The 27867-nt window shown below is 36.2% G+C and overlaps 1 protein-coding gene across 1 annotated transcript in view; it reads right to left on the bottom strand.

Moving 5' to 3' along the window:
• WDR17 (WD repeat domain 17) overlaps positions 1 to 26997 on the bottom strand; it is a gene marked incomplete at its 3' end in the record, with an annotated part of 53175 nt that extends 26178 nt beyond the window's left edge. The window contains exons 1-10 of the mRNA XM_081999726.1: positions 26917 to 26997; positions 14036 to 14164; positions 12759 to 12942; positions 10885 to 11115; positions 6135 to 6386; positions 5307 to 5429; positions 4747 to 4934; positions 3288 to 3456; positions 1268 to 1359; positions 4 to 86 (exon numbers count right to left, since the gene is read on the bottom strand). Coding sequence (XP_081855852.1) covers positions 4 to 86; positions 1268 to 1359; positions 3288 to 3456; positions 4747 to 4934; positions 5307 to 5429; positions 6135 to 6386; positions 10885 to 11115; positions 12759 to 12942; positions 14036 to 14164; positions 26917 to 26982 — 1517 coding nt within the window. The 5' untranslated portion in view covers positions 26983 to 26997. The remainder of the gene's footprint in view (positions 1 to 3; positions 87 to 1267; positions 1360 to 3287; positions 3457 to 4746; positions 4935 to 5306; positions 5430 to 6134; positions 6387 to 10884; positions 11116 to 12758; positions 12943 to 14035; positions 14165 to 26916) is intronic.
• Between the last annotated feature and the right edge of the window lie 870 nt (positions 26998 to 27867).

Below are 27867 nucleotides of genomic sequence, written 5' to 3'. Positions count from 1 at the left end.
CACCAAAATCCATCACTGCTGCAGGTTGCTATTCTTTTGGAATCTTTATGACTCCAGGCAATGCAGAAGATTCCATTCTTTCCATGCTTCAAAAAATGCAAAATACCTATCAATAAGAAATAATTCACCCCTTTTTCTCTCATCTATTGACTCACCTTTTTTTATTTTATTCTCCTGTAGGCTTCAGCCTTTTTCTCCCAGTAAAATAGACCGTATAAAAACACATTATAATGAGTCCCCAATATGGCTGGGTTATTTGAGAATCCACATACAAAAAATTGGGACTGAAGACAGAGAGTAAAAGGGCCATACTCTCCAGGATCCAAGAGACAAAACTGGGTTAAGCTGAAGAATGAGCAACCCATAACTATATGAACCTGAAGCTTGAATAAAGGTTAGCTAATTGTTGGAATAATGAAGACAGTGGGTGGGCATGAATAATTGTGGTATGCGAAAACTTAAGCAGGACATGTTTCAGAGTGAGTGTTTGTGAAAAGATGTTCAGTAGCACAAGTGCAAATCTGAGTGTTAGAAGTCAGGAACTCCTGAATGTATGTATGTATGTATGTATCTGATTTCTGTCCCTATACCCCCTGCTCCATCTCTGTCTTCTTAAAGAGCATCCTTTGTTCTCTGATACAGATGCCACAGTTAATGATGTCTGTATAATCTGAAGATTACAGCTATATACCCTAAGAATACATAAAAAAGTATCAAATACTACAATATAGTACTAAATAGCTCCTTCTGTCAATAACAATTATGCTAACAATTAAGTTTCAGGACTTGCAAACGTCTGCATATATTTCAGGTAATACAAGACCAGTTTCTAAATAAGGCATACTGGTTAGTATGCTTTATTGGTCTAGACCTCAGGGACTGAAAATTTTTTCTGGGCCTTACGTTTGAAGATACAGAACAGCACTTTACATTTTGACACCCAGCTTAAAGTCTACATGTCCCTACACATTTACATGTTTAAGAAAGAATCAGCTATGCTTTTGCTGTATATCGCTACAGGACGGATTTTAAGATAATGGAGACCATCTGATGCTTCATCATGCTCATGTCCCAAACCCAGTCTGAGGAAGTAAAAATACTGCTGCCTCAGAGATAAACTGGCATCCTCATAATTCTTTCTATAGACTTCTATATTATAGCACCTTTTAAAAACATATGAACTTTGACCCATCTTTATTTATTGACACTAGAGGGAACAACTAACTTACATTTCTTTTAGATAAAAAGAGATGTAATCTCATCTTACCTCACTGAATCTGGTTATCATTTTGCCTTTTGGGACATCCCAGATGAAGCCACCATTTCTGGATGTTGCACCTGCTATGCAGTTCAGATCTCCTTTAGAGAAAGATATTTGTAAGATCTCACAATAAATAGAAGGTCACAATATGGTTTGACTAATATGTTTCTACTTTAGATTCAAGAAATGCAATATATAAACAGAAGACATCAATGGCACATAAACAAGAGTTTTTCATAGTTTAAGGCCAGCATTTGATACTAAGTCACAAATATAAATTTAAACAAAAGCATGACCTGCCTTTCTACATTCTTATTCAGAGGAAAGAGTAAAATAAAAGTTGTATTGTTACAAAAAGTATTTTCAATGCCTGCTGAAAGAGTTTCAGTTAAGGTGACAAGAAAAGAATGTCCATGATGCATATGACTCAAACTGAAAATGAGATACAATCTCAATGTTTCAAGCTTAAAGTTATAGCAACTCGAGCATTGTTTTCTTAATCTTGCACCACTGCAGCACCTATACCCATCAAGAATGCACTTGAATCTGTAACCACACCCTACAGGGCAGAAAATCTGAATATGTGACTCCATACTGAGAACCTGAAAACTGAATTGAGGCCTAGTCCAAAAGCCACCAAATTCTCCTCGCCACAGTGATCCTCTATCCCATTATAGCTATACTTTTCCTAAACAGCTATATGGCACATTTATATGTAAGTTTTGACTGTTATTTTATACTACACTTCAGAGGTGGAAAAGACAATCTATGCAGGAGGAGTCTAGAAAGTTACATATTATAACATGGAAAGAGATTTACATAGGAGAAAAATGCGGGGGGGAAGAGTAATTGCTATGTTCAAAGGTCTTCTGAGACCAAATACAAATGGTGGCATGCATTGGATTATGTATACAGAATGAAGATAAATGACAGTACAGGTGGTGAGAAACTCTCTAAGAGTAAGGGATGTGAAAGAAACAGGAAAAGTTCTGTCTGGTACAGAGAGAAACTTTTGGACAGGATGGTAAGGAGCTGAAGTTGAAGCACATGCTTCCAATTAGCTTAAATCTATTTAAAAAAAATAAAAATCAGAATACAGGACTTAAAAAGCATCCCACCCAGCAAACAAACCGTTCTCTCAATGTGAGATGCTGCTACAAACTGAATTTAAATTTCAAAACAAAATAACATAAAAGAATACACCATAGTTCATATTGCCATAATTTCCATATAGCAAGACAAATTACCTGTGAAGAACAGGGTGCAAAAGACTCTTTGAAATTAAACAAGTGTAAATTCATTTCACATATGCAAACTACATTAAGCTTCCCATCACAATATTTTTTCCCGTCGGCTATTATTTCTTAGAGTTTAAAAGCAAAGGAGAGAAAGGCAGTCAGCCAAATTATTTAGACTTTTTAAAAAATACATCTACCGTCCAAAGAACTAAAACACAATAAGAAAGCCTACCTATCATCAACTATTATTAGTAAGTACCACAAATGGACTCCCAGGTTCACCTAAGTGGGTTTTAGAATAGTTTTAATAAGAAAATTTCCCACTGACTTCAGCGACTTCTCTAAGAAAAAGTAGATGCTTTGCAGAAAAGGTACTCCCTATTCTAATAAAGTAAAAGCAGAGCTCTTCAGTGATTAGAATCCTACACAAAGTACTAACAGAAAGAACTAAACGCATATGTTCCACTTTTTAAGCACAAAACAGAATCTGAATTCCTTTAATCAGCTGCTTCCCATACAAAGAAAACCTTTTAATCATCTGCATAATGTAATGCTAGAAAGGCTCTGGAGATTTTCCTCCCTCCATTCTGACTTAATATGAAATACTGAGATCATTTCTCATAAGGGTAAGCCTCAGCAAGGTCTGAAGCATTGAATTCTATAGGTTTCATAGATAATAGATCAGTTATGTTTAAACCTTACAAGATAATTAATACTTTTATAACTCAAATTGCTTGTAGTCAATGCTAATTCAAAGAATATTTAGACCTAAAGCAAAATATTCTTACCTGGAGCCCAAGAAAGGGAATAAATAACCCCCTCATTACCAGGAGATGTGTAAACCGCTGTTAAAGTATTTATGTCCCAAACTTTTATTGTGCCATCAAATGAAGCTGTAGCAAGAAGATCAGGGTTATCAGGTTTGAATTTGCAATCAAAGATGGTCTCAACATGTCCCTTAAATGAAACAAATATTTAATCCATTTTTATTACATTTTACTTCTTTCAGAAGTTCAACTCTAGATCAAACTCTAAAATATATTGTATTATAACCTGTCAGATCAATTATGAGTTCCAGAAAGCCTGTATGTTCTGGCTCATCAGCCAAAATCAAAAGTCATAGAATAGCTTGGACTATAACACTCCTGCCTTTCACAGATCTTTATTAAGGACAGAAAAACTCTGCTTTAAAAAAACAGGTTGATGCAATACAAGGGACTGGTTAGCATTTTCCATTGGAACTCAGTTGACAAAAGACAGAATTAAAAACAGTTAAGCTAAAAAAAAAAAAGAAGAAAAATTATTGTTTTAACACACAAATAATTTTGCCCTTTAGGTAAAAAGTATCTGACTGACAAAATAAAGCTTTGTATATTATCATGTTCTACAAGTTTTCTAGTATTCCATTGAGTTTTCTGTGTTCTAAATACAGTCTATGCTCTATCACAGTTTAAACCTTAAACCATTAGAAAGTCACATGTCAATTTCTTGGGTTTTTTTAGAAATATCACATGTCAATTTCTTGTTTTCTAAGACACACATTTGTAGAATTTAACTTGCCACATGCATGAGAAACAGATAATATACAATAATTTTTTTAAGCCTCAGTTGCTTTACAAGACCAAAACCATTAGAAATGGAAAAAGAACACCAACCAGCCACCTCTATTCAAACATGTGTAGGAGTACAGCTGAAAATTATTGAAGTTTTTCCAATGAAAAGGGAATGGGGAAAGAGGAAAAAAGAAAAATCCTCAAGAATAACCAAAAGCCCAGTGAAGAAGAGGCTCACGTAATATGTGATAAAGCTAGTTTTGAATTTCTGCTTCAAAGAAGATTTAGTAATTCTGCCTTTGTCATTTTAAACTGAGTGACCTCCTGATCTGAGTTGCATATAGTTTCTCTCTGATTTGACTAGAATTTTTATTCTAGATTATAGAAAACCCTCCAGATAATATTTCTGAGAAGGCTATCAAATTAAAATTTCATTTAAAAAAAAAACACAAGACCTTAAATCTTTATTTCTGGATGAAAACTGCTGGAATATTTCCGACAGGGTTTAGTCTTTTGCAATAAAGAATTGCTTTCAACTTCAGAAAAATCATCTTGTTTCCTAGAGATTTAGACTCTTTTTAATGATAGCAAAGTTTTCAGAGTGCTGTGAAGACTTCATTTTCTGTTTTTTGCTGTTAGAAGAATGTGTACAAGCCAAATAAACTCTCATTGCAAAGACAGAGATGGAACATACCAAATCTCTAAGGAAATCCCACTTTTTCGCTCCTATGTCATAAAGCCCCACTCCACCATCCATGAAGCAACAGACAGCGTGACCAGGAGGAAGAGAAAATGCTTGGTTTTGGCTTAAAGTTGGAGGAGGAACAGCTTCACTTGTTGAGGATGTATGGTGATTTTTACCAAGATGCTGTGATGAATATGCTTAACAAAAAAAAGCAAGATATAAACATATGATTATTTTTTATTTTTTCATTTAGTAATAAGTAACAATTATAGGGAGTAAAATGCTTTATATTCCAATGAGATTAAAAACAAAAGAAATGGAGAATTCCTGTATGAAGCCTGGCCTACTAAAGAAGGACCTTACGAAGTGCTTGATCCTTTACACATTTGCCTAGTCCACTGGCAGCAGAGGGTACTTTGTTTAATTAAGAACCACAGAGCTGACACAAACTTATAGAGATCAGCTTGGATATAACAAGATTCACAAACAAGATTTTCTTAACTTGCAGCCATTGCAATGAATAACAATCAAAATTATATATATGTAAGTGTGTGTATATATATACTTACGCTTTTTCTTTGGAGGAGAACTTAGCACATGCAAACCATGGAAACCAGTTTTCTTCAATTTAAAATTATCTATAGGTGTTGTACGTGAAACATTCCAAATGCGTAACACACCAACCTGAGAATCTGAGGTTTAAAAAAAACCATACAAAATAATTTTTTTTTATTATTCTCTTTTTGCTGTACACAGAGGTAGATGGTTAAGGACTTATTTAAGCAAAAAACCAACAATGAATTAAACTTAGAATTCTAACAAGATATTTATAAGCAGCCATTTTCATCTCCATGCTAATATCACTACTAACAACAATCATTATTAGCATTACTTATTTAAACTTCAGAAGATAAACCCTCATGCAACCTCTCTCATTATAAAATATCCCCATAGTCTCACTTCCCTTATTCATTAGTTCTTCAACCTGAGCACTAACGTCTATGGTGTAGAAAGGAGGCAGGAAACAGATTAATTAAAAAAAAAAAAAAATTCCTTCTAAAAACAGAGAAAGAAAAGCAGAGGAGCAAGAAGTGACATCCACTAGTACAATGCAATTTTCATCGTATTTCCAAAGTAATTCTCATGTTTGTGTGCGTGAGGAATATATCATTCAGTACAAAAAACAGTTAAAAATCCTTTGTTTCCGCATCTAACAAAACCAAAATAAGTAAAGTTTTCTGTTCTTTTCTACGGTTTTATGTGGGGTTTTTTTTTTGTAAAATGTATGTATGCTTTTATTTGTAGAAATGTTAAGAAAGGTCAATCTTGAAGTATCAATTCTGAAGACTCGGTCCTATATTTATTACCTTTTTAAAATTAGGAAATAAAAGGCTTACCTCCAGTTATAAACATTCCAGGTGCACTAGAAACCCAGGCTAAACACTGAACAGATGCCGCTGCACTGGGAAAATTAAAAGTTGTGATACAGGACAGAGATTCAGAATCAACTAGTCGAATACCATTATGTAAATTAGCAACAAGAAGGTATTCAGTTGACAAAGGGTCCCACTCCAGCGCTGTAACTGGATCCTCTTCATCTGTTCCTTCAAGAGACTCTGGTCTTAAGACATGTTTCTGATTTTTAGAACCTTTAAAAGCACAAGAAAAGATTATTTCAAAATGAAATCAAGTATAACCTTTCAATAGTTACAAGGTTTGCAAACGTTATTTTTGTCTCACCCTGAAATTTTTAGTAGCCTGCTCTACCGTCTGCACCTGTGAAATTAACTGTCTTTGCAATATTTGACCTAAAGTAGTGCTGGCTCCATCAGATCCAGCTTTCTTGTTAATACAACAGAAAATAGAAACAGCTGTCAGGTTTATTAACATAATTTTATACTAATGAAAAGTATGTTAAACCATACATATTGTCCCAACAATTTCCATGAGTAAAGGCCTGCAGCACAGCCTAATAATCAAATTGACTATAAGTCAATCTGCATACCACAGCAAATACAGGCAAAATAAAAGCAGTTTGAACTAGAAAAAAAATTGTTGCAGTCAAAAAAGTGTTAATGAACAACTGCCTTTATATTTTTTTCTTCCTCAAAACTATGTGTGCAATTATGAAGCATTCATAGATTTTGAAGCTAGAACAGGTCATTAAATATCTAATTTAACACCTGCATAACAGAAAACATATTTCACTTGATCCATATTATAGAGAACCACAATTTTTAACATCACTTATTTCCCATTTTTTGTTTTTACGGAGAGCTGGCTTTTAGTCTTATAAGATGGTGTACAATCCAAATGAATAATTAACAACACAGATCTATATTTTTGAAGTTGTGCTACTGTATTAAAAATGAATTAATTTTATACACCTTTTTCTGGAAGATGTCAATTCATTTTTCTGTTTTTCAGTTTTTAATCTAATTTTCAATTTTGATAATGAAGAATACAATTAATTTGTCATATTATGATAAATGCCAAGGTCTACCTATATTCCTTAATGATTGATGTAGAACAAAGCCTATTCCAATACATTCTAAACAAAGATGTTGAAAAGTTTTTGTTCACTGGGGAACATTCTGATATTAAAATATCTCTCATTATGATTTTCTAGGCAAAATGCTATTAGTGCACATTATATCTAGGGTAACTTCATAATCAACTACCAGAAATGGGGGAAATAATTTAAGACTGCACAACAATTAATAGCATAAACTGATTTCTCCATGCCATTTCTGCACCTTAGCAGTTGTCTCTCTTGAAGCATCAGGAATAACATCAGAAATATCATCAGGTAACTGCTTTAAATTTGCCAAAAACTTAGGGATTCGCACATTCTTTAACAATGTCTCCTGCTTACACTTCAGTTCAGATTTCTTGTTGAACGAAAATCAACATTCAAATGAAAACGAAGAACTGACAACGAAGCAGAATTGTCAGTTTTCAGTTAGCTTTACAAGAACTAAGGGCAAAAAAATCTGTCCTTGAGTGTTCAAAGCATGCCCTGTTCGAACACTTCAGTCTCAAGAAAACACAATCAACTGGTGGGGAGATAGGATATCTAGGGGCTATTCAGTTTCATCTGTGCTTCACAAAAGAGTCCGGAAGCAAAGCTCATGGAAACCCTAACTGTTAAATTTTATTTTCTATTAAAAGAAGACATCAGCACTGTGAATCATGCAGCTGAGTCACAGGTCATTTAAGGAAGTTGTGCTTATTTTGAGAACAAATGAAAGGTAAACTACTACAGAACATTTGTCCCTACATGACGGCACTGTATTTCTTCAAAAATAAGGTACTAGTCTTAAATCCTTGCATAGTTTTTCTTCACATTAATTGTTCTTCTACATTAATAGGAAGTCTGGAGTTAATTGAGATAGAGCCATGAGAGAAAAACCTAAGTATATAACAATAACGAAAAGAAGTTGTGTAGTCTGCTAATTATGTGGCAGTGACTCAAATAGAAAGACTAGAGCCTTCAACACGTCACTCACACTGAGCTTCCAAGCAATTAACAGAAATTTGTTGATGTTCTGGTTTTCTCAAGACAATGTTTTGTAGGATATCCTACAGAAGGACTGAAACATTTAGAAGTAAGGAATAGGAACATATATTTTTAAATTTATTTCACTTGGTGACAAACTAAGTTCTGGTCCAATAACAAGTAGTTTTATACATTCTGACATAAGGTAGATGAGGGCTGAACTTCAATCTCAAAGCAAAATATTAGCTTTCTATTCCTTATTGAAAAGTACCAATTTTTTGTGTCCCTTCTCCCTGCCTTTTTCTTTTTCTTTTTTTTTTTTTTTTTTTTTTAATAGGAGGCCTATATTCATCCTCTTGATAGCATTTTCTTCTATGTATTGGTATTTTTTAAAAGTGACCAATTACAAAAATCAGATGAATTTTGACTGTAAATTGCAAACTAGAAACCCGCTGTTAATAAAACAGGTAACTTGGATAAGCCTACATTTTCAATTATATCTGAATGGTAAGACAGAAATTAAAGTAATTTATGTAAGTGTAACCACAGTAATGGTACTTCTATTGCAGTGATACAATCTGTTTTTCAATATTACCTAATTTTGAAGCATATTTTAATAAATTTATCTATTGACTAAAATTTCTGTTGTTTTCTTAAACAAATATATGTTTTTATCTAAACAGATTATTCACCTTTTTCTAATAGTGTAAAAAAAGCAAGTTAAGTGAAAACTAATACTGGTCTGCATTGTTTCAAACTCATTATGATTGCCCCAGTGTCATTGTCTTAATTACAAGAATATAATCCTTTAAATTAAAATATTTATATTTCTTATTGCATGCAAGTCTGGGTTTTGAATGGCAGCTCTATGGTATTTTAGTCAGTGATTGTCCTTCTTGAATGCATCTGAATTTATTGTGCTAATTATCCCACACAGTAAAATTTGCTACTCAGTTCTGATAATTAATTTGTAAGTAGACCTCTACAGATAAGTGATTTTTTTCTTATGTAAAATCAAATAAAAATCCTATTTGACTAAAAAGTTTTTTACATGCATTTAATTAGAAGAAGTGTGTTCAGGTTTAAAAAACGTTTAACATGATCCAACAGAAAGCATATTACTTTTCTTGACTAATTTTGAGAAAGTGAAATTCTAAACAGTTTAAAAACAAAAACCCAGAAAGTTCACTTCTAAAAGCCAAAGTGCAACATTTTCTTTTACTTAATAAATTCTTTAGAATTGAAACTGGACTACCTAAATCCAGGATTTTCAGTGAAAGAGTTCTGACAAAAACTTTCACACAACTGCATATAAACTTTCAACTTCTTATTTCTCTGTTGGAAACCAAGAATCTTATGTATGTTAAGAACAGGAAACAGGTATTATGGATAATTTATTTTTATTTTAAAGTTATCTTAATGAATAATTATAATATTACAATAATGATGAAAACTATCCTAAATACAGAGATGGGCAAAGTTTTTGTGATAATATAAACTCAATTTCAAGCTGATGCAAGTAGGTTTTTTCCCCAGCAGTAATGGATAACTTTCAGTAAACAAATTTTTGTAGCGGCTTGAATTGCAGTACGTACAAAACTGCCACAACTCCTAGCTTTTTTAGCCAGTATTATATTTGCATTTGCAGAACGTAATTTTGACATTTTAAATACTTTTCCTATTATTTCTATTTTCATATTCAAATCATTCTAGACAAACTTCATTAAGAGTCTCAGTTCATTACATATTTAGTGGTTATCATATTAAAACAGATTTTCTTTTCCCAATGACAATATTAATTCAGTCAGCCCTATTGAAGCAATGGAATCTATTCTCTGTGACATCCTGAATGATGACTTAGGAGAGTGAACTAAAGCAGAATAAATTTTTCATGGCTGTTGGAGCATAATACTATGTAAAATTAACACATTATTTAAAGAACAGTTTTTCCTCACAAAGTGGAAAACCAGTTTTTACTGGAGGAAAAAGAAGTAGCTGGAAAAAAAAACTGGAAATCTGTCTTTGTAGAAAACTATTTATGAAAGAGAGCTAAATTTTAGATTCAAATGAGCTTATCAACAGGTCACCTTTATTAGCAGAGTACTGGATTATTTATGAAGTATGCACAAATGTGCTCAGTGGATTTCAGACAAAAAGAGATAAATATATTCCCATATAGTCTTTGACAGAACAGAATCATGAAGATAACATGAAGCATGACATGAGATTCTACCTACAAAAGTGCCAAGGACTCTAGAATATGAAGCAGAAGACTCTAGAATAAATGCAAGCAAAGTAAGACACTAGGTGAAAACTCAAGTCAGCCCATTCAGAAGACAAACTTGCTAGGATATACAGTTCAGAAGACGACCACGGCTGTTATAATTCCCTAAAAAAACAGTTTATTGTAGTTGTTGAAAATTGCATTTTTATCTTTGTCACAAAAGGGAGAAAGTAAAAAGAAAATGCTCTGTGCTTTTTATCTAAGAAAACATATTTCTGTGATACGGAAGGAGTAGGAATACTATGAACTAAGAACAAGTTTTATATACGTACATACGTTAGAAAACCTAAATGAAAACAGTGCAGAATTACACACAGAGACAAGAAATACATAAAAATAAATATTTTAACACATCAGTTTTTACCTGGCTGAAAAATGGATAGGCTTCCATCAGTATGTCCAAATACTACTTTTCCTTTTTTCTTTGGATGCCATCTAAACAGACTGATATCTGACAAGAAACTATGTGCTTCTCTATGTACAGTCACCCCGCTCTCAGGTCCTGAGATAGTCCAAATGTACAACGGACCTCTGTGGGACACAAATGCAACCGCATCACCTGCATTCCAGCACCAGCTAAGTGACGCAGGAATTCCTGAAACATAAAGGTAAACCTTATAAGAACCAGGATATGAAATTCAATGTATTACTGCTTGAACCAGTATCAGCAATTGTCTTGAAACTGTAAAAATAATTATTCTAGATAAAAATGATTAGATTGGAATTTAGACAACTATGTGAACATCTTATGGTGTAGAAGTAAATTACACATATCTATAGGCAGGAAGTAGAATTATTTCCCAAATTATTGTAATACTACTTTGGCGGGTTGTATTTTATGATACTTACACTTCATTAGTGCCAAAGATAATCACACATATGAAAGAGGATAAGCCTGATCCTGTAAATAACACTTTCATTCATTCACCATTCCATTCACCATTATGTCTTACTATAAGGTATTTACTACTAAGCTGGTAAAATACTGAAAACTTTAAAGTGTCTGTTTTTGCAAAAACCAATGAAATTTAATTTGGGTATAACAGAGGCAGATATTTGTGACAAAATTGGAAAGTTAGCTCTGTAATTGGAGGGAACCCTTGATAGCTTCCTTCTGAATATATGACAGTTATAATTCAGTCACCTAACTGTAAGCATTCCATTTTAAGGAGTTTGACCTTAACATATCCAACCTTCACTATGCTCATAATTTAATAATGCCTGTCTGAAGGAATAAGTGACGGTAAGACAAACTCCTCAAACTCAAAATTGTTTGTATTCAGACACTTTAATATGGCAGTATCAAAGAGAGTAAAAGCAGCATTACTAGGAAGTTTACAAGTTTAAAATAATAACGCTTCTTTCACACATAGTCATTAGCTGAAGTAGTTTTTTAAACAAGAAATGTATTAAAAAATACGTATCAGTCTTTATATTTATGCATAATTTGATACAATATTCCTTTCAGAATAGATCAAATCACTATGCTTTTTTTCCTACTTATTCCTTTTGCAGGACATGCAAGATGTACAAGATTTTCAGAGGTATTCTAAGTGCTCTGGAAAGAACAGAGTAGGGGGTCCTGCAACATCTTAGAAGATCCTGAGATACTGACTGTTCTTGGGTTGTATTTTCCAAGAACACAAATGTAGGAGTCAAGGACATCTGACAGAGACTGACTGCACGAAAAGCAATTCAGGTACTGGTTTTGACTGAAGAGAATGAATCAGAACTGGGCAGGGAAAGGAGACAGGCTTTTAACCCCCTAGACTTCTATTACAATCTCCAAATCAGCAGTTTCAAGTCCTGAGATAAGATGCAGGTAATAAATTACAATTGAATCTGTTAAAGGCTACATATTACATGCTTTCACTTCCATAAAGTTATCATGAAAACACACAAGGTTTAAAACTTAATTATTTATCCTTTTATACAGTGATGGAAATTTTTTTTTTCCTGCTTAACAAGAAATCAATGGCAAACTAAATTATTGGTCAAATACTTTAGAAAAAAAACAAAACCACACAACTCCTTTACCAATTACTAGATGGTTTAGAGGAATTTACTCAAACATGCTATCATTATTTTCTAAAAAGAACTGCAACAAATCTGACAAGAATATTGTGTTATGCAATTGTTGGCCTACCAACTGCTTAGAGTTTACTCTATAGCAAGTATTTCTGACACCTGTGGATGAAAAAGCTATATGGGTCAAATAAATATCCATGTCTGAAATACCTTTTGTATTGTCCAGCTTGGTCACAACTTTCTGTTCAGTCATATTCCAAATAATCACTAAACTGTCTGCACTGGCACTTGCAAACACGTCAGGATTGTGGGGACACCAAGATATGGCTGTGATTGTCTTCTTATGCTCAGACATAATTGCCCGGAGCTTGAATTCATTGTATCGGTGATCCAGCTAAACAAAAAGTAAAATTAATTTTAGAAATACATATTTCAAACTCCCTTTAAGTACTATTGGGTTGGAGAATAGTTCATGTAACAGCATTAGACTTACAGATTAATTTATAGTGTATTTAACAATTGTCAGTACCCGACATCTCAGTAAGCCAAATTCTCACACATTTGACTAGGACAGAAAAGTTGTCAAATATTCAATTAGCCCAATCAGTATTAACATAGTCTATCTTCTTGTCACTTAGAAACTATTATATTCCATTAATAACTGCACTCAAACACAATCCTAAAATGTTTTATTCATAGGCATAGTAACAATCATTTCGTAATCTGCAAGGAGTTAAACAGGACAGAAAACAAAAATGAGTTTGAAATCCTTCCAATCTCTTAAATCACTTAGTAGAATTAAAAAAAAATATATAAATAAATCAAGTGCCCAAACCTGACACAGTAAATTTTGTTTATTTTAATCCTATTAGCAGTACAACTCATGAAGCTAAAATAAGCGCATCCTTTATTTCCTGACATATTTCTCAGTCTGAAAATTCCACATTACAGCATTTCTATTTTTTTGTTAGGTGTACATGTATAGTAGCCATGAACTTCAGAAGACCACAGTGCTGACTAGTTTAGAAATGAAGAAAGTAATAACTTGTTCCAAATCAAAAGGAAGGTGGGCCACTGAATCCTCAGCTTTGCACAGCGGATTAAACTACTTCAAAAGGCTACTTTTACACTACAACTTCAAGTGAAACCATGGAATTGCTTCATTTCTCTCTCAGAACCCACTCTTTTATCTCTGCACTTTATTCATCTCAAGTGTTTGCTGGATTGAGAGCCTGTCTTTTAAAAATTATTCTTGACACATAACTTCAAATATAAAGTTTACATCAATCTTTTGCACTAGCTGTAACAAGGAAAAAAGAGTGATTTGCAAGGGATATCTTGAATGGAAGATTGAGTTTTACTTAGACATTATCTCAGCAGCAATCATACTTCCAAAAGCATTGTAGAAATATTTATTGGAAGGGTTCAAAGTCAGATAGACAACAATGTAAAAATGTAACTAGTCTGTTAAATAAAAATGATCTCACCTGATAAATATAAATAGCAAGGGTAGCACAGTAGGCAAATCTGTCCCCGCTAGCAGCACATACATCCTTGTTCCATGGCTGACATCCAGCAGCTAAAAGTCCCACTTGTTTAACCTGTGACATTTTTGCCTTTAAAAACAGAAATTCATTAGACTAGAACAAGATAACAGAATGTTAAAGAAGAGAACAATACATTTTTGTTCCCATAAATAACATATACATATATACCTTAAAAGTATATCCAGCTCTTATGTTTTAACAGCAACATGTTGTGTTTATGAGGTACAAATGAATATATCCAAAATAAAGCCAAGCAGATGTTCAGAGGCTTCAGTGCTACACAAGAATGGGATTTTAATACCATTCACAAGAATCCATTTGGGAGAAAACAAAAAGGAGTGACAGCACATGAAAACTTGAATAGTTCTTGATTTGTACTAGCTGAAGCTGTTCATTACTTTCATTTTCTTCTGCAGTCTGGTTCAACACTTCCTATATTACAGTGCAATGTCCTCTCTGCTCTCTTCTTTGCTTCATTCCCCACAAAGACAGCTGGAGAAAGTAAACCATATGCTAATACTTTTGTTTTAAGTAAGTTAAACAACATATCTAAAAAGATCTTCAAATCACTTGCATAGAACAACTATGCATTACTTATTATCCTTTTTGGAGAAGCTTTCTAAATTTTCTTAATAATTACTGTTTAATAGAAAAGTTGAAGTAAACTGTGGAAAACCAAAAGCAATGCTTAGTGTAATGTTACTGTATTACTGTATAGCAAACTATGCCTTCACTGTCCAAAATAAGTCTCAAAAGTCTCAAACTACCAGCTCTGCTCAGAATGAGACAGCAACTGACGTTAACATAAAAACACAAGAAATGCTTTGCTAGGCCAGATCAATTACCTACCTGGCCCACATTTGGTTCACAATAATGTCAAAATGTTACTTAGAGTACATGAGCCTGTCCATTTTTCTATGGCCCATTCACATACTCTACTACGACCAAGAATGCACACATTTGCAAAGGTATCCTTGAAACTTAAGTCCTGGGTGGGTTGCACAAGATGACCTCCAGAGGTCCCTTCCAACCCCAATCGTACCGCGATTTAAGAAAGCATTCAAAATCACAGAATCACTAAGGCTGGAAAGGACCTTCAAGATCATCAAGTCCAACCATTAATCCAGTGCCACCATGTCCCCTAAACCATATCCTGAAGCGCCACATCCACACGTTTTTTGAACACTTCCAGAGATGGCGACTCCACCACCTCCCTGGGCAGCCTGTTCCAATGCTTGACCACCCTCTCAGTGAAGAAATTTTTCCTAATATCCAATCTAAACCTCCCCTGGCGCAACTTGAGGCCATTTCCTCTCATCCTGTCACTGGTTACTTGGGAGAAGAGACCAACACCCACCTCGCCACAACCCCCTTTCAGGTAGTTGTAGAGAGCGATAAGGTCTCCCCTCAGCCTCCTCTTCTCCAGACTAAACAACCCCAGTTCTGAGGGAACTGCTCATAAGGGAGCTGCTCCTCATAAGTCTTGTGCTCCAGACCCCTCACCAGATTTATTGCCCTTCTCTGGACATGCTCAAGCACCTCAGCATCCTTCTTGTAGTGAGGGGCCCAAAACTGAACACAGAATTCGAGGTGCAGCCTCACCAGTGCCCACTACAGGGGCACAATCACTTCCCTCCTCCTGCTGGCCACACTATTTCTGATACAGGCCAGGATGCTGTTGGCCTTCTTGGCCACCTGGGCACACTGCTGGCTCATGTTCAGCCAGCTATCAACCAGCACCCCCAGGTCCCTTTCTGCTGGGCAGCTCTCCAGCCACTCCTCCCCAAGTCTGTAGCATTGCATGGGGTTGTTGTGACCCAAGTGCAGGACCCTGCACTTGACCTTATTAAACCTCATACAGTTGACGTCTGCCCATCGATCCAGCCTGTCCAGATCCCTCTGCAGAGCCCTCCTACCCTCCAGCAGATCAACACTCCCACCCAGCTTGGTGTCATCTGCAAACTTACTGAGGGAGCACTCAATCCCCTCATCCAGATCATCAATAAAGATACTGAATAAGACCAGCCCCAGAACCGAGCCCTGGGGAACACCGCTTGTGACCAGCCGCCAACTGGATTTAACGCCATTCACCACAACTTTCTGGGCTCGGCCATCCAGCCAGTTCTTTACCCAGTGAAGAATATACCTGTGTAAGCCACGAGCCGCCAGTTTCTCCAGGAGAACGTTGTGGGAGACAGTGTCAAAGGCTTTACTAAAGTCCAGGTAGACAACATCCACAGCCTTTCCCTCATCCACTAGGCAGGTCACCTGGTCATAGAAGGAAATCAGGTTGGTCAAGCAGGACCTGCCTTTCATGAGCCCATGCTGGCTGAGCCTGATCCCTTGGTTGTCCTGCACATGCCCTGTGAGTACTCTCAAGACGAACCGCTCCATGAACTTCCCCGGTACGGAGGTCAGGCTGACAGGCCCTATAGTTCCCAGGATCCTCTTTCCGGCCTTTCTTGTAGATGGGTGTCGCATCGGCAAGCCTCCAGTCTTCTGGGACCTCTCCTGTTAACCAGGACTGGTGATAAATGATGGAGAGTGACTTGGCAAGATCCTCCACCAGCTCTCTCAGTACTCTCGGGTGGATCCCATCAGGCCTCATAGACTTGTGGGTGTCCAGGTGGCTTAACAGGTCCTTACCTGCTTCCTCCTGGATTATGGGTGGGTTATTGTGCTCTCCATCCCCATCTTTTAGCTCAGGGGGCTGAATGCCCTGCTGATACCTGGTCTGACTATTAAAGACTGAGGCAAAGAAGGCATTAAGTACCTCAACCTTGTCCTTGTCGACAATGTTCCCTGCCGTATCCAGTAAGAGATGGAGATTCTCCTTGCCTCTCCTTTTGTTGTTAATGTATTTGTAGAAGCGTTTTTTATTATCTTTTACAACTGTGGCCCGACTGAGCTCTAGCTGGGCTTTTGCCTTTCTAATTTTGTCCCTGCTTGACCTAACGAGATCCTTGTATTCTTCTTCCAGAGGTGATAAACTCTCCTCTTTTCCCTGAGTCCCAGCAAAATCTCCCTGTTCAGCCAGGCCGGTTGCCTTCCCCGCCAGCTCTTCTTACGGCACATGGGGACCGCCTGCTCCTGCGCCTTTAAGATTTCCTTCTTGAAGGCTGTCCAGCCTTCCCGGACCCCTTTGTCCTTCAGGACTGTCTCCCAAGGGACTCCCTCAACCAGTGACCTGAGCAGGCCAAAGTCTGCCCTCCAGAAGTCCATGGTAGCAGTTTTGCTGACCCCTCTCCTTACTTCGCTCACAAATGAGAATTCTATCATGTCATGGTCGCTAAGCCCAAGATGGCCTCCGACCACCACATCTCCCACCAGTCCTTCTCTGTTTGTAAACAGCAGGTCTAGCAAGGCACCTCCCCTGGTGGGCTCACTCACCAGCTGTGTCAGGAAGTTATCCTCCACACACTCCAGGAACCTCCTAGATTGCTTCCTCTCTGACGTGTTATACCTCCAGCAGATGTCCAGTAGATTGAAGTCCCCCACACAAACAAATGAGCCTTGTCACATTTATTTACAGGAGACAAGTAGGGAAGGCCATCAGTTTCTACAGAATCTCTGAATTCATTTAGAAACCAGACTTCATGTGTTAGAAACATCCCAGGTTCAAGCCAACCATCAACTGTCGCAATGCCTACTCCATCAACCTGCAGAAATAACTGTGGCTTTACCACCACTACAGAAGGCTACAGTGGCCAAACAACCGCAGCTGAGATTGACAAGGATGACTAGGTGGATCACAGCCTGCAACAGTATGGTGATCCAAATGGCAGAACAAGATCCAAATAGCTGCAAAAACAATTCACCTCTTCTGCACAGAGTTAAATCATTCCAAAGAAGGCTCCGTGAGCATGACTGAAAGTACTACCCATACACAGGATATTTAGATAACTCATAGCTGAAACCTCTCCATACATATGACTTCAGCTGGGCTTGCAGCAGAATCCTACTACAGGAAAACAGTTGTATGTGCGTCAGTGAGTTCTCCTGCAGAAAAGAATCTTCTTGTGCAGATTGGTGAAGAACAATTCTGCTAAGTTTCACCATACCACTGAGTGCTTCAGCATGGGCTAAGATAAGATCCAAACATAAAAATTTACTCCTCCAGCTATGTTATAGAATGCCTCATTTAAGGACATGTTTATACTGTGGATAGATTCATGGACTAAGGGACATTATGTGGAAAAACATTACATGGACTATGGAGAAGGGGATCTTTAGGTCAAAGAGCTGAGACTATAATCTTTAAAGACAAGGAGAGTTATATTCAATTTACCAAGTGTTAGGCAGATTTTCAAGCCACACAGGTTGCTTGACCAACCTGATCTCCTTCTGTGACCAGGTGACCCGCCTAGTGGATGAGGGAAATGCTGTGGATGTTGTCTACCTGGACTTTAGTAAAGCCTTTGACAGCATCTCCCACAGCCTTCTTGGGGAGAAACTGGCGGCTCATGGTTTGGACGGGTTTACTCTTCGCTAGGTGAGGAACTGACTGTATGGCTGAGCCCAGAGAGTTGTGGTGAAAGGCGTTAAATCCAGCTGGCGGCCGGTCACAAGCGGTGTTCCCCAGGGCTCGGTTCTGGGTCTGGTCTTGTTCAATATCTTTATTGATGATCTGGATGAGGGGATTGAGTGCTCCCTCAGTAAGTTTGCAGATGACACCAAGCTGGGTGGGAGTGTTGATCTGCTGGAGGGTAGGAGGGCTCTGCAGAGGGATCTGGACAGGCTGGATCGATGGGCAGACGTCAACTGTATGAGGTTTAATAAGGTCAAGTGCAGGGTCCTGCACTTGGGTCACAACAACCCCATGCAACGCTACAAGCTTGGGGAGGAGTGGCTGGAGAGCTGCCCAGCAGAAAGGGACCTGGAGGTGCTGGTTGACAGCCGGCTGAATATGAGCCGGCAGTGTGCCCAGGTGGCCAAGAAGGCCAACAGCATCCTGGCCTGTATCAGAAATAGTGTGGCCAGCAGGAGTAGGGAAGTGATCGTGCCCCTGTAGTGGGCACTGGTGAGGCCGCACCTCAAATCCTGTGTTCAGTTTTGGGCCCCTCACTACAAGAAAGACATTGAGGTGCTTGAGCATGTCCAGAGAAGGGCAATGAAGCTGGTGAGGAGTCTGGAGCACAAGTCTTCTGAGGAGCGGCTGAGGGAACTGGGGTTGTTTAGTCTGGAGAAGAGGAGGCTGAGGGGAGACCTTATCGCTCTCTACAACTACCTGAAAGGGGGTTGTGGCGAGGTGGGTGTTGGTCTCTTCTCCCAAGTAACCAGTGACAGGATGAGAGGAAATGGCCTCAAGTTGCGCCAGGGGAGGTTTAGATTGGATATTAGGAAAAATTTCTTCACTGAGAGGGTGGTCAAGCATTGGAACAGGCTGCCCAGGGAGGTGGTGGAGTCGCCATCTCTGAAGTGTTCAAAAAACGTGTGGATGTGGCGCTTCAGGATATGGTTTAGGGGACATGGTGGCACTGGATTAATGGTTGGACTTGATGATCTTGAAGGTCCTTTCCAACCTTAGTGATTCTCTGATTTTGTGAAAGGAAAGGGAATTAAAAAAGGTGACTTCAAACACAATCACGTTTTCTAAGGGAGCAACTGTTGTTTATGCAATGCGTTGCTGTGTAACAGCTTTAGTAGATATATGTTGTCTGCAGATCACTTTATGCCTATTTGATATCAACTGTATGGAGGGGAAATATTCTTCTGAATGACATTAGTATTAAGACGCATTTAGAAAAAACTTTGTACAAGTATGGTAAGTGACCTACAGTACCCAAGGGAACCATGGGAACATCAGTATCAGTCAATATTGACAAAAAGCTTATGATAGAAATAGTAACAAAACTTCATTTTAATGCATATATACATAGGATGAAAGTGAAGTTGAATGTCAATTTTGTCTTCCATTTTTCTTACGTGCTTTTGGGGTATCTACTTGGCAGATAAATATTAATGCATAGATATAAGCAACCTCCATGAGATTCTGTGTCTATCTTTCACTTTGGGAAGTGTGAAAGAAAAAAAAAAATTTGAGAGACTTATTTTGGGGGATCAGATTGAATGTTTGGGACTGATCATCTCAAAGATATCTCTGACTGTAGTTATAGTGCTTAAATGTTCTGACGGAATGCTAAATGCCTAAAGAAAATGAAACTTGTTTAACCTCTGGAAATTTTGGTAGAGGCAGCTGTACAACAACAGAACAGAAATACACAGAAAAACAAGCTACAATATACAGCTGTCCTACAAACTAGTGCTTCAGCTTTTAGATTTCCTTTCTGCCTCTGCCAACAATTCTCCGACTTCTGCAGCAAATAAATTAGATTCCAGAGAGAACAGTTCTATACATTGCATCACCTTGCAGTTCATTTGCAATCCATCTCATGTTATACATTACATGAGTCCCACAGAAAGAAATGTATCTTATTATCTAAAGAATCATCATCATCATCACCACAAAGTGACAAAAAATAGACTCCCAATTTCTGATTTTGCCATTTAGCATTCTTTTACTATTTAGTAAAATTACAAATTCCAGCAATCCCTTCTGTGATCAATCACACATATTCAGAAATATTTGGATTTAGGGCATTCAGAACTGCAACACAAACTTTCCACAGTCACAATGAAAAATTAAACAGCACCATTAACCACCACTATTCCTGAAACTGAAGTCATTCAGTGGATTACATAACAATTTACTAAAATGCAGAATAATGCCTGGAACCAGAACTCTTGGTTTTTGCTCTTGATACCAGAGAAAATGATGGTTAAAACACTAGGTATGTCAGAAAACAGATAAGGAACATGAAAAAAGCCATGGTGAAGTAGAAGAGAATTAGATGTACAATATTGGATTATCATAGCTTTAGTTTGTAGGTTTACTGCATGTAAGACTGATTAAAAGTTAATATATATTCAGACACTAAGAGTGCACAAATATTTATTTCATAGTAATAACAGACATGTCATTTTGTGCAGATCCTCTTTTTTACCTTCTCATATGGGAGCTAAGAGGTTCCCGATTTGATGAAGTTTAATCATAAAAAAATACTATCTTAAGTCTTGTTTAATTTGCGGTTTGATTACAGGTAAAATTGATTGTAAAGTTAAGGTCTCTTACAGATGCTAAAACAGGCTTTTCAACAAATGTTCCTTTCAGAGTAACAACAGATTTGTCTTGCAGGATTCTGCAGTATTCTGTATAAAAATATTCCTGTTAATATATACAGTAGATCTTCCTTTTTGCGTTGAAATAAGAAAGAGAAGTTATTCCTGACTACATGAAATCTAGTCTATAGGAAAATATTATTCCAAGCAGCTAAGAACAAGGATGATTTCAAGCCTAAGTGCTGAAATCTAGAACAAAAAAGAAAACCAACAAAATGAGTCAAAAAAAAAAAAAAGGTTCTCTACATTGGATTTACAACTACCATGATTACACAAAACAGACTAGCGCTTTGGATTTGGAGAAAGTTGCACTACTAGCACTACTATTTCCATGTTTTCCATGCAGCTGATTAACAATGAAGAGGCTTTTATGTATTTTTTTCATGTCATCAGGACACCTGCATAAATTAGGATATTTTAATGGTTCCCAAATGCATATGTCACAGATTAGAATTCAGGCTAGATTAATCATGACCAAAAATCATTGTCATCAAATGGCTATAAAATTATTTCAGCCTACTTCTAAATGTATGTCTGTAAGCATTCCTGGATATATGATATCAAGTACTGTATTTTAATTAGAACAACACATTTGTCTTCTCTTTGTCCTATATTTACATTAAAAACAAAAGGTAACTTTAATATGTTTTTTTGAAGAAATTCACCAATAGAAGCCTCATTCACAATTTTAAGTTAAAACCACCATTGTTTTGATAATGTACTATTTTTCTTAAAGTCATTTCATTTTCAAATGAAAATGTCTCCTAAATAAGATCGACATTTAGATGAAAAATGCTTTGTGATATATCATTATTTCACTGAGTGAATAATCCATGCTTAAGAAGCGTTATTAAACTTTGATTCTTCATATATAGATTTTTTCCCATTTAAGTATATGTAAAAAAAATTACATATGTAAAATATTCCAACGAGTTTGCACTTCATTGACTAATATTTTTTGTTTCAAATTTGTTAATCTTTCCTGCTCATTGTAATGACTTATATACTGTTTTACAAAAAAATAGTGTAATTAAGAAGTATAATTTTCTTTGAAATTCCGTAAAATAGTATCTAGAAGAAATTACAATTGCTTGGCTTACTGACTGTTACTGTCTTGTAAGTATCATGCATCAAAGCAGTTTCCTGCAGATCTTTTCAAACATTATAGATTTCTCTTGAACACACTTATAGTACAAGGGAGAAAGCAGCATTCATCAGAACAGCCAGAGTAAAATGGCACAAAACCGGAAATGCAGTATAATTGAGTAAAAATATGTAATCATATGTATGATTTCACACATGCTGCATTTTTATACAATGGAAATCTTTCATAATTTGTTTAAAAAGTACTGTATTTCAAAATAAGGGGGGTACACGTAATAATATTGGACTCTTAAGTATACACCGAAAACAAACGTGCATGTAAAAAAATATACACCACACTGTGAAAGCTATCAAAGGATGCCCACAGTTTCCAAGGAGATGAAGGGAAGACGGAGGACAACAAAAACCTTCCTTTTCAATTGGCATGAGCAGCGACATTCTCAGTCCTTCCTTGTTGCTAAATATAGGAAAAAAATTAAACTGAAATTCTGTATATCATAAAGTTAATATTATTTAAAAATAACAACTGAATGGACTAGATACATAGACATAGCTATATATCAGTAATTTAAAGATAAATGCCTGATAAGCCCTACCTTAGCATAGGTATCATTTTTTGTAAACCACTTAAGAACATCCATGTTCATTCCAATACCTCGCTGCTCCCCAAAATGCAAAATCTTGCTCTGGTTGTAGAATGAAATCACTTTACTTGATAGATGAAGGAACTAAATCTTGATGTGCACAGAATAATGCAGTTACTAAAGGATGCAGGAGAAAAGACTCAGCATTGTGTCGCACCACACACACACAAAACAGCAGTGTCAGTAGCCTGGCAACTGCAGCTCTTTAACAGGCACCATTTTAATTTTAACCTGACTCGTTTTTCTCTGCTTTAGCTACTCAGTGTATTTTATTGCTCGTTGTATTTTCCCAACTGTACTACAATGATATTTACAGAATAATAATAGCTCTTTAATAACATCATTTAGTACCTTTTAATTGTCAAGGGATGTGCTTGCATGTTATAAGTATTCATAAATTTATACCCATCAAGCACAACCAATATGCTTATATTGTTAGTGACTGTGGTCCATATGAGTACATATGCAATACGGCATGCACAAAAAATGAATATACAGTATCCTTATGTTAATCAATATGCTTCTGGATATACAAAACCCCAGTTCCTGAACAGCTATATGCAGCAGTGTTCATGTCCTCCGCTTCTGTTCATTCTATTGTCACTATCTTCCAATTAAGTTTGTATGTTTTCTTATGTGGAAAGCATTCTGTCACTCCTGTATGTTTGACATATGAAACTTATCTCTCATCCAGACTACTGTCCCCAGGTACCAGTATTTTTGTCAACACGTCAATGATAATGTAATAATTAAAGATCTTCTTTAGTAATATAAAAGTGATGTCTCCTGAAAGACATTGGGCATATTTACTCATCGTTGTGGGAAAACCCACTGGAGATGAAAATGTGACCTGTGAATCACAGAGTTTCAAATTCGTGACCCTATCCAATAGGACCAGTTTGAAGCACCAGATAATGGACAATGAATTTATCTCGTTAAAAACGTTAAGGTCTTCTAACCTACCAAGAGATCTCTGTGTCTGCAACACACAGCAGAAACCAACTTCTTCCTGGCTGTGCCTGCCTCAGTAGCATGGAGTCTCATGTAAGAACATACGCATAATTAGTACAAGCCCTTTTCCAATGGGGCTAGAAAACACCAAGCACATTATAGCCATGTTAAGAAATTAAAATTTGGACCCATGAAATAAAGGATAACTGGAAATATTCTGGTACATACGCAATGTAAAAGCCAGTACATAAATTACATGTACTAAGACTAAACAGAGCAATGAAATTTCTAAAACCGTTATTGTTTCTGGAAGGAGCATTTAAGAAGTTAGTACATTTTCTAAATTCTATTCTATGCTATCTATCCATTACATTAAAATGTATTTATATCTATTACTTTATGAATCTGGGGAATCTCAATAGTAAAAGTAAGCACATCAGAAGATGAGAAGAAATCTTACACTATGAAAGCTTTGACATTATGTATATTGTCAAAGATCAGTTGTTATGGATTTGACTAGATCCATAAGGAAAAAAGGTTAGAAACAAAGAAATAGATGGCAGTGTCATATTTCAGTTATAATTTCTTAAGAACCATATACTTCAATATCAGTTGAGCTACCCCCTTTAAACAAAAATTCTTCCTACTTTGTGTGGAGTACCACAAAATGCTAAAGAATTTTCAGTTCTTGATGTGGACAATCAAACTAGATTTACTAACGAAGGTCTCTAAATAGTCTTAGTGAGACTGTACACACACTACTTCAAGCAACTGCTTCTGTACAAAAGATGAGCAAAGACTACATTAATCATGACAGTCACAATGGAGAATAATGTGGAATAATTATGCATGTACTGCTCTACACAAAAACTAAGCAGGATTTAACTTAGGTAATCTACTGCTTGTTGGTAGTTTACCACTGAGCAGAATAGACAGAGAGTTTATATGCTTCTCTGCAAAAATTAGAGAAGTTTTTTCTACTTTTGTATACAATTCGTGGCACACAGACCATTTGTGGCTCCTGGAGAACCAGAAGATTAACCAGAGCCAAGAAGACAGTGCCATGGACAAGGCTTCGAATTTCAGCAAGAGTCTTCAAAAAACCACCGGAAGCCTTGGCTAGACTCTTGCAACCAGCATTTGTAGATTACATTTCCTAACTTATGATAACCTAGCAAGTGTTCAAAATGAGTGCATTCAGTTATCCAGATGCTGGCTAGGAAAAGAACACTATTAGTTAAAAAAATCATTTTAAAAGCAAGTGTTCTACTAGTGTTCACAGACATTTTAAACCTCTGCAATAATTCGGAGGCCAAATTACTACTAGAATAGATTTAACCACAGAATCTCTAGCTTCACAAGGGAAGAAGTCCTAAAAATGTGGAGATCTCTGGCTGAAGCTTAGAAAAAGTTTCAATTTAAAATCACAGCCTGAGGCTGAATTTTACAGAAACAAATGCTTATTTGAAATTAAAGCCAAATATATTAATCCAAGATAGATACCCTGCTTAGAAAGCCTAAGGCCAACAATTTAACATTAAAAAACAAAAATCATAACTTGTAAGTCTTACAAAGGAGTGTTTTTGACGGTTTTGACTACACTACTTGTACAGTTTTAACTAGAATATCCTTTATCATGTAACTTTAACATGATAATCTAAAAAGCAATACTAGGGTTTGAAACAGAGCAGGGAGAAATGCTGGTATTTCTAATAATACATCACCAGGAATGTTGAACTACATACTTAATCAACTTGAGACATCATACATAGCAGTGGTAACAAAACCATAATCTATGGAGTACTGGTTAGTCATATGGTACCAGAAATATAATTTTCAGATACTGTATGTAATACAAAGAAATACATACAACCATGTCTGATCTCAGTGTAAAGCATCTAAGACTCTCCGTAAGAATTTTGTACTCATCTTCCAACACAGCGCTACCATAATCACCAGAAGATTGCTTTTCTGCTGGCAAATTGCAAACACGACACTTCTGATTTCAGATAAAGTTACCTCTTGGCACATCTCACACCTGAATCCCTGATGAGCAGCTATTAAAAGATGACTCCATATCTGAAACATTCATACCATGAGCAACATGAAAAATGAGAACAGTGTAAAAGTATTTAAATCTCCTAGTTTTTAATAATTATGAGCATATAACTGGCATTACCAAGTAACACACAATAATACAATTAAAGCAGCTGTTTCAGTAGCATCTCCTGCATTCTGAGTCAATAGCTGAGAATATACTATCAAAATGAGAAATAGAAATTACAGAAATATAAGGTTACATAAAAGGAGCTTGACACAGTGAAAGAAATGTGATTTATATTCACTTCCCACCATAAATCTATGGGAGCAGCAGTAGATCAAGCTTGGCCAAGGCATGCAGTTAACAAACATTAAAAAAAAATATATCCAACATATCCTGCAAATGTTACTATAGTAAGGATTCCTCCTCCTTGGAAAAATGTTAATAAAAATATACATGTATCCAAGGTACAACTTGGAAATTACTCCAGGTTAATTTAATATCTCCCAAATATTTGATTTACTCAACTACTGCTTATAGTTATTTTGGTTTACTCCATGCACAGTATATTAATTCCTCTTAATACAATAAAATTAAACACTTGATTTCTATCTCATTACATACTAAAAGAATTACTACTCACTAAATTATGCAACCTAAAAAATGCAAGTAGGTGGCCACCAAACTTCCAATATCTTTTATCTAGCTAGCAACATTAATTTTCAAAAACCTCATTTTTAGATGTGCTTATCTATGATACAAGATCTCATGAAAACGACTACAAATCTTTTCTTAGTACCACTATGGGAATATTACTTTTGGTACTAGTAATATAATAAGCAGCAGCTTAAAGAAGAAAAATATAAAGAAAGTAAAAAAGAAAAATATTAAAGAATTCTTACTCGTTGTTGTCCTTCATACCAATCATCTTCATCAAACCAGTGGGAAATATAAGTCATCCAAGCCATCACAGAAGGCACAGTTGACATAAAAACCACAGAACCTGAACACATGTAAGTACAATGAGTCCTGTGTGAAAATTTACTCAGAAATACAGCTAGCTGCCCAAAGATCGGATCTGAACTCTGTGATATGATTCTACATTATATATTTATGAATGTAAATCTTAGTAATCTGAAATACTTTTAGCAGCAATCTAAATGCTGTATTTATTGAATTCTGAACTAGAAAACAAATAAACACTAAAACAATTACTAGACTATATATTCCAGTATTTTAAGTTAAAGCAGGTTAGTGCTTTAAGCTTGATTTTACAATACTTCTGAGCTCTGAAAATGAGGTGCTGTTCGAGTCATTCTTACTTGTCTCCTCAAAAATTATTTTCCTTTTTTTCAGATGTACTGTCTGTAAGAAACGTGGTTCAGTGCACAAAAGCTTGTATTGAAATGTAAAATACCTTCAGAATCATGGGGAGTGATATGCTTTGGTTATGTAGGGAGTGGTTTCAACTGGCACAGTAGGGGGGGCCATGATTATCGCAAGTGCCGAATATCTTATGTTTAACATTTTTTTTAAAAGGGGAAAAAAAAGGAAGAAAAAAAGATCTGCATCTCCATTGTTCACAGCCAGCAGAGCCTGAAGGGCTCAGCTACAACCACCAGCACTGGCTGGGAAATTTAAAAAGCCTAATCTTCACTAATTGATCAGAATGCATCTGCTGCTTTTCTCTCCCTCAGGGGAGTTTCACATATCTGACTGTATTTATTCCTCCTGCAGCTAATTATTCTGGTTTTGGTATGCTCCCAAGTTTCACATCAGATTTCACTGTGCATTATACCAGTGAAAACAAGAGGCAAAAAGAGGAATAAAATCTGTATTGCTCACACCACTAT

The sequence above is a fragment of the Phaethon aethereus genome, assembly GCF_964289735.1.
Source record: "Phaethon aethereus genome assembly, chromosome: 4".
Taxonomy (NCBI): Eukaryota; Metazoa; Chordata; class Aves; order Phaethontiformes; family Phaethontidae; genus Phaethon; species Phaethon aethereus.
Note: the sequence above shows the minus strand (reverse complement) of the source record. Positions and strands in the feature narration are given on the sequence as shown.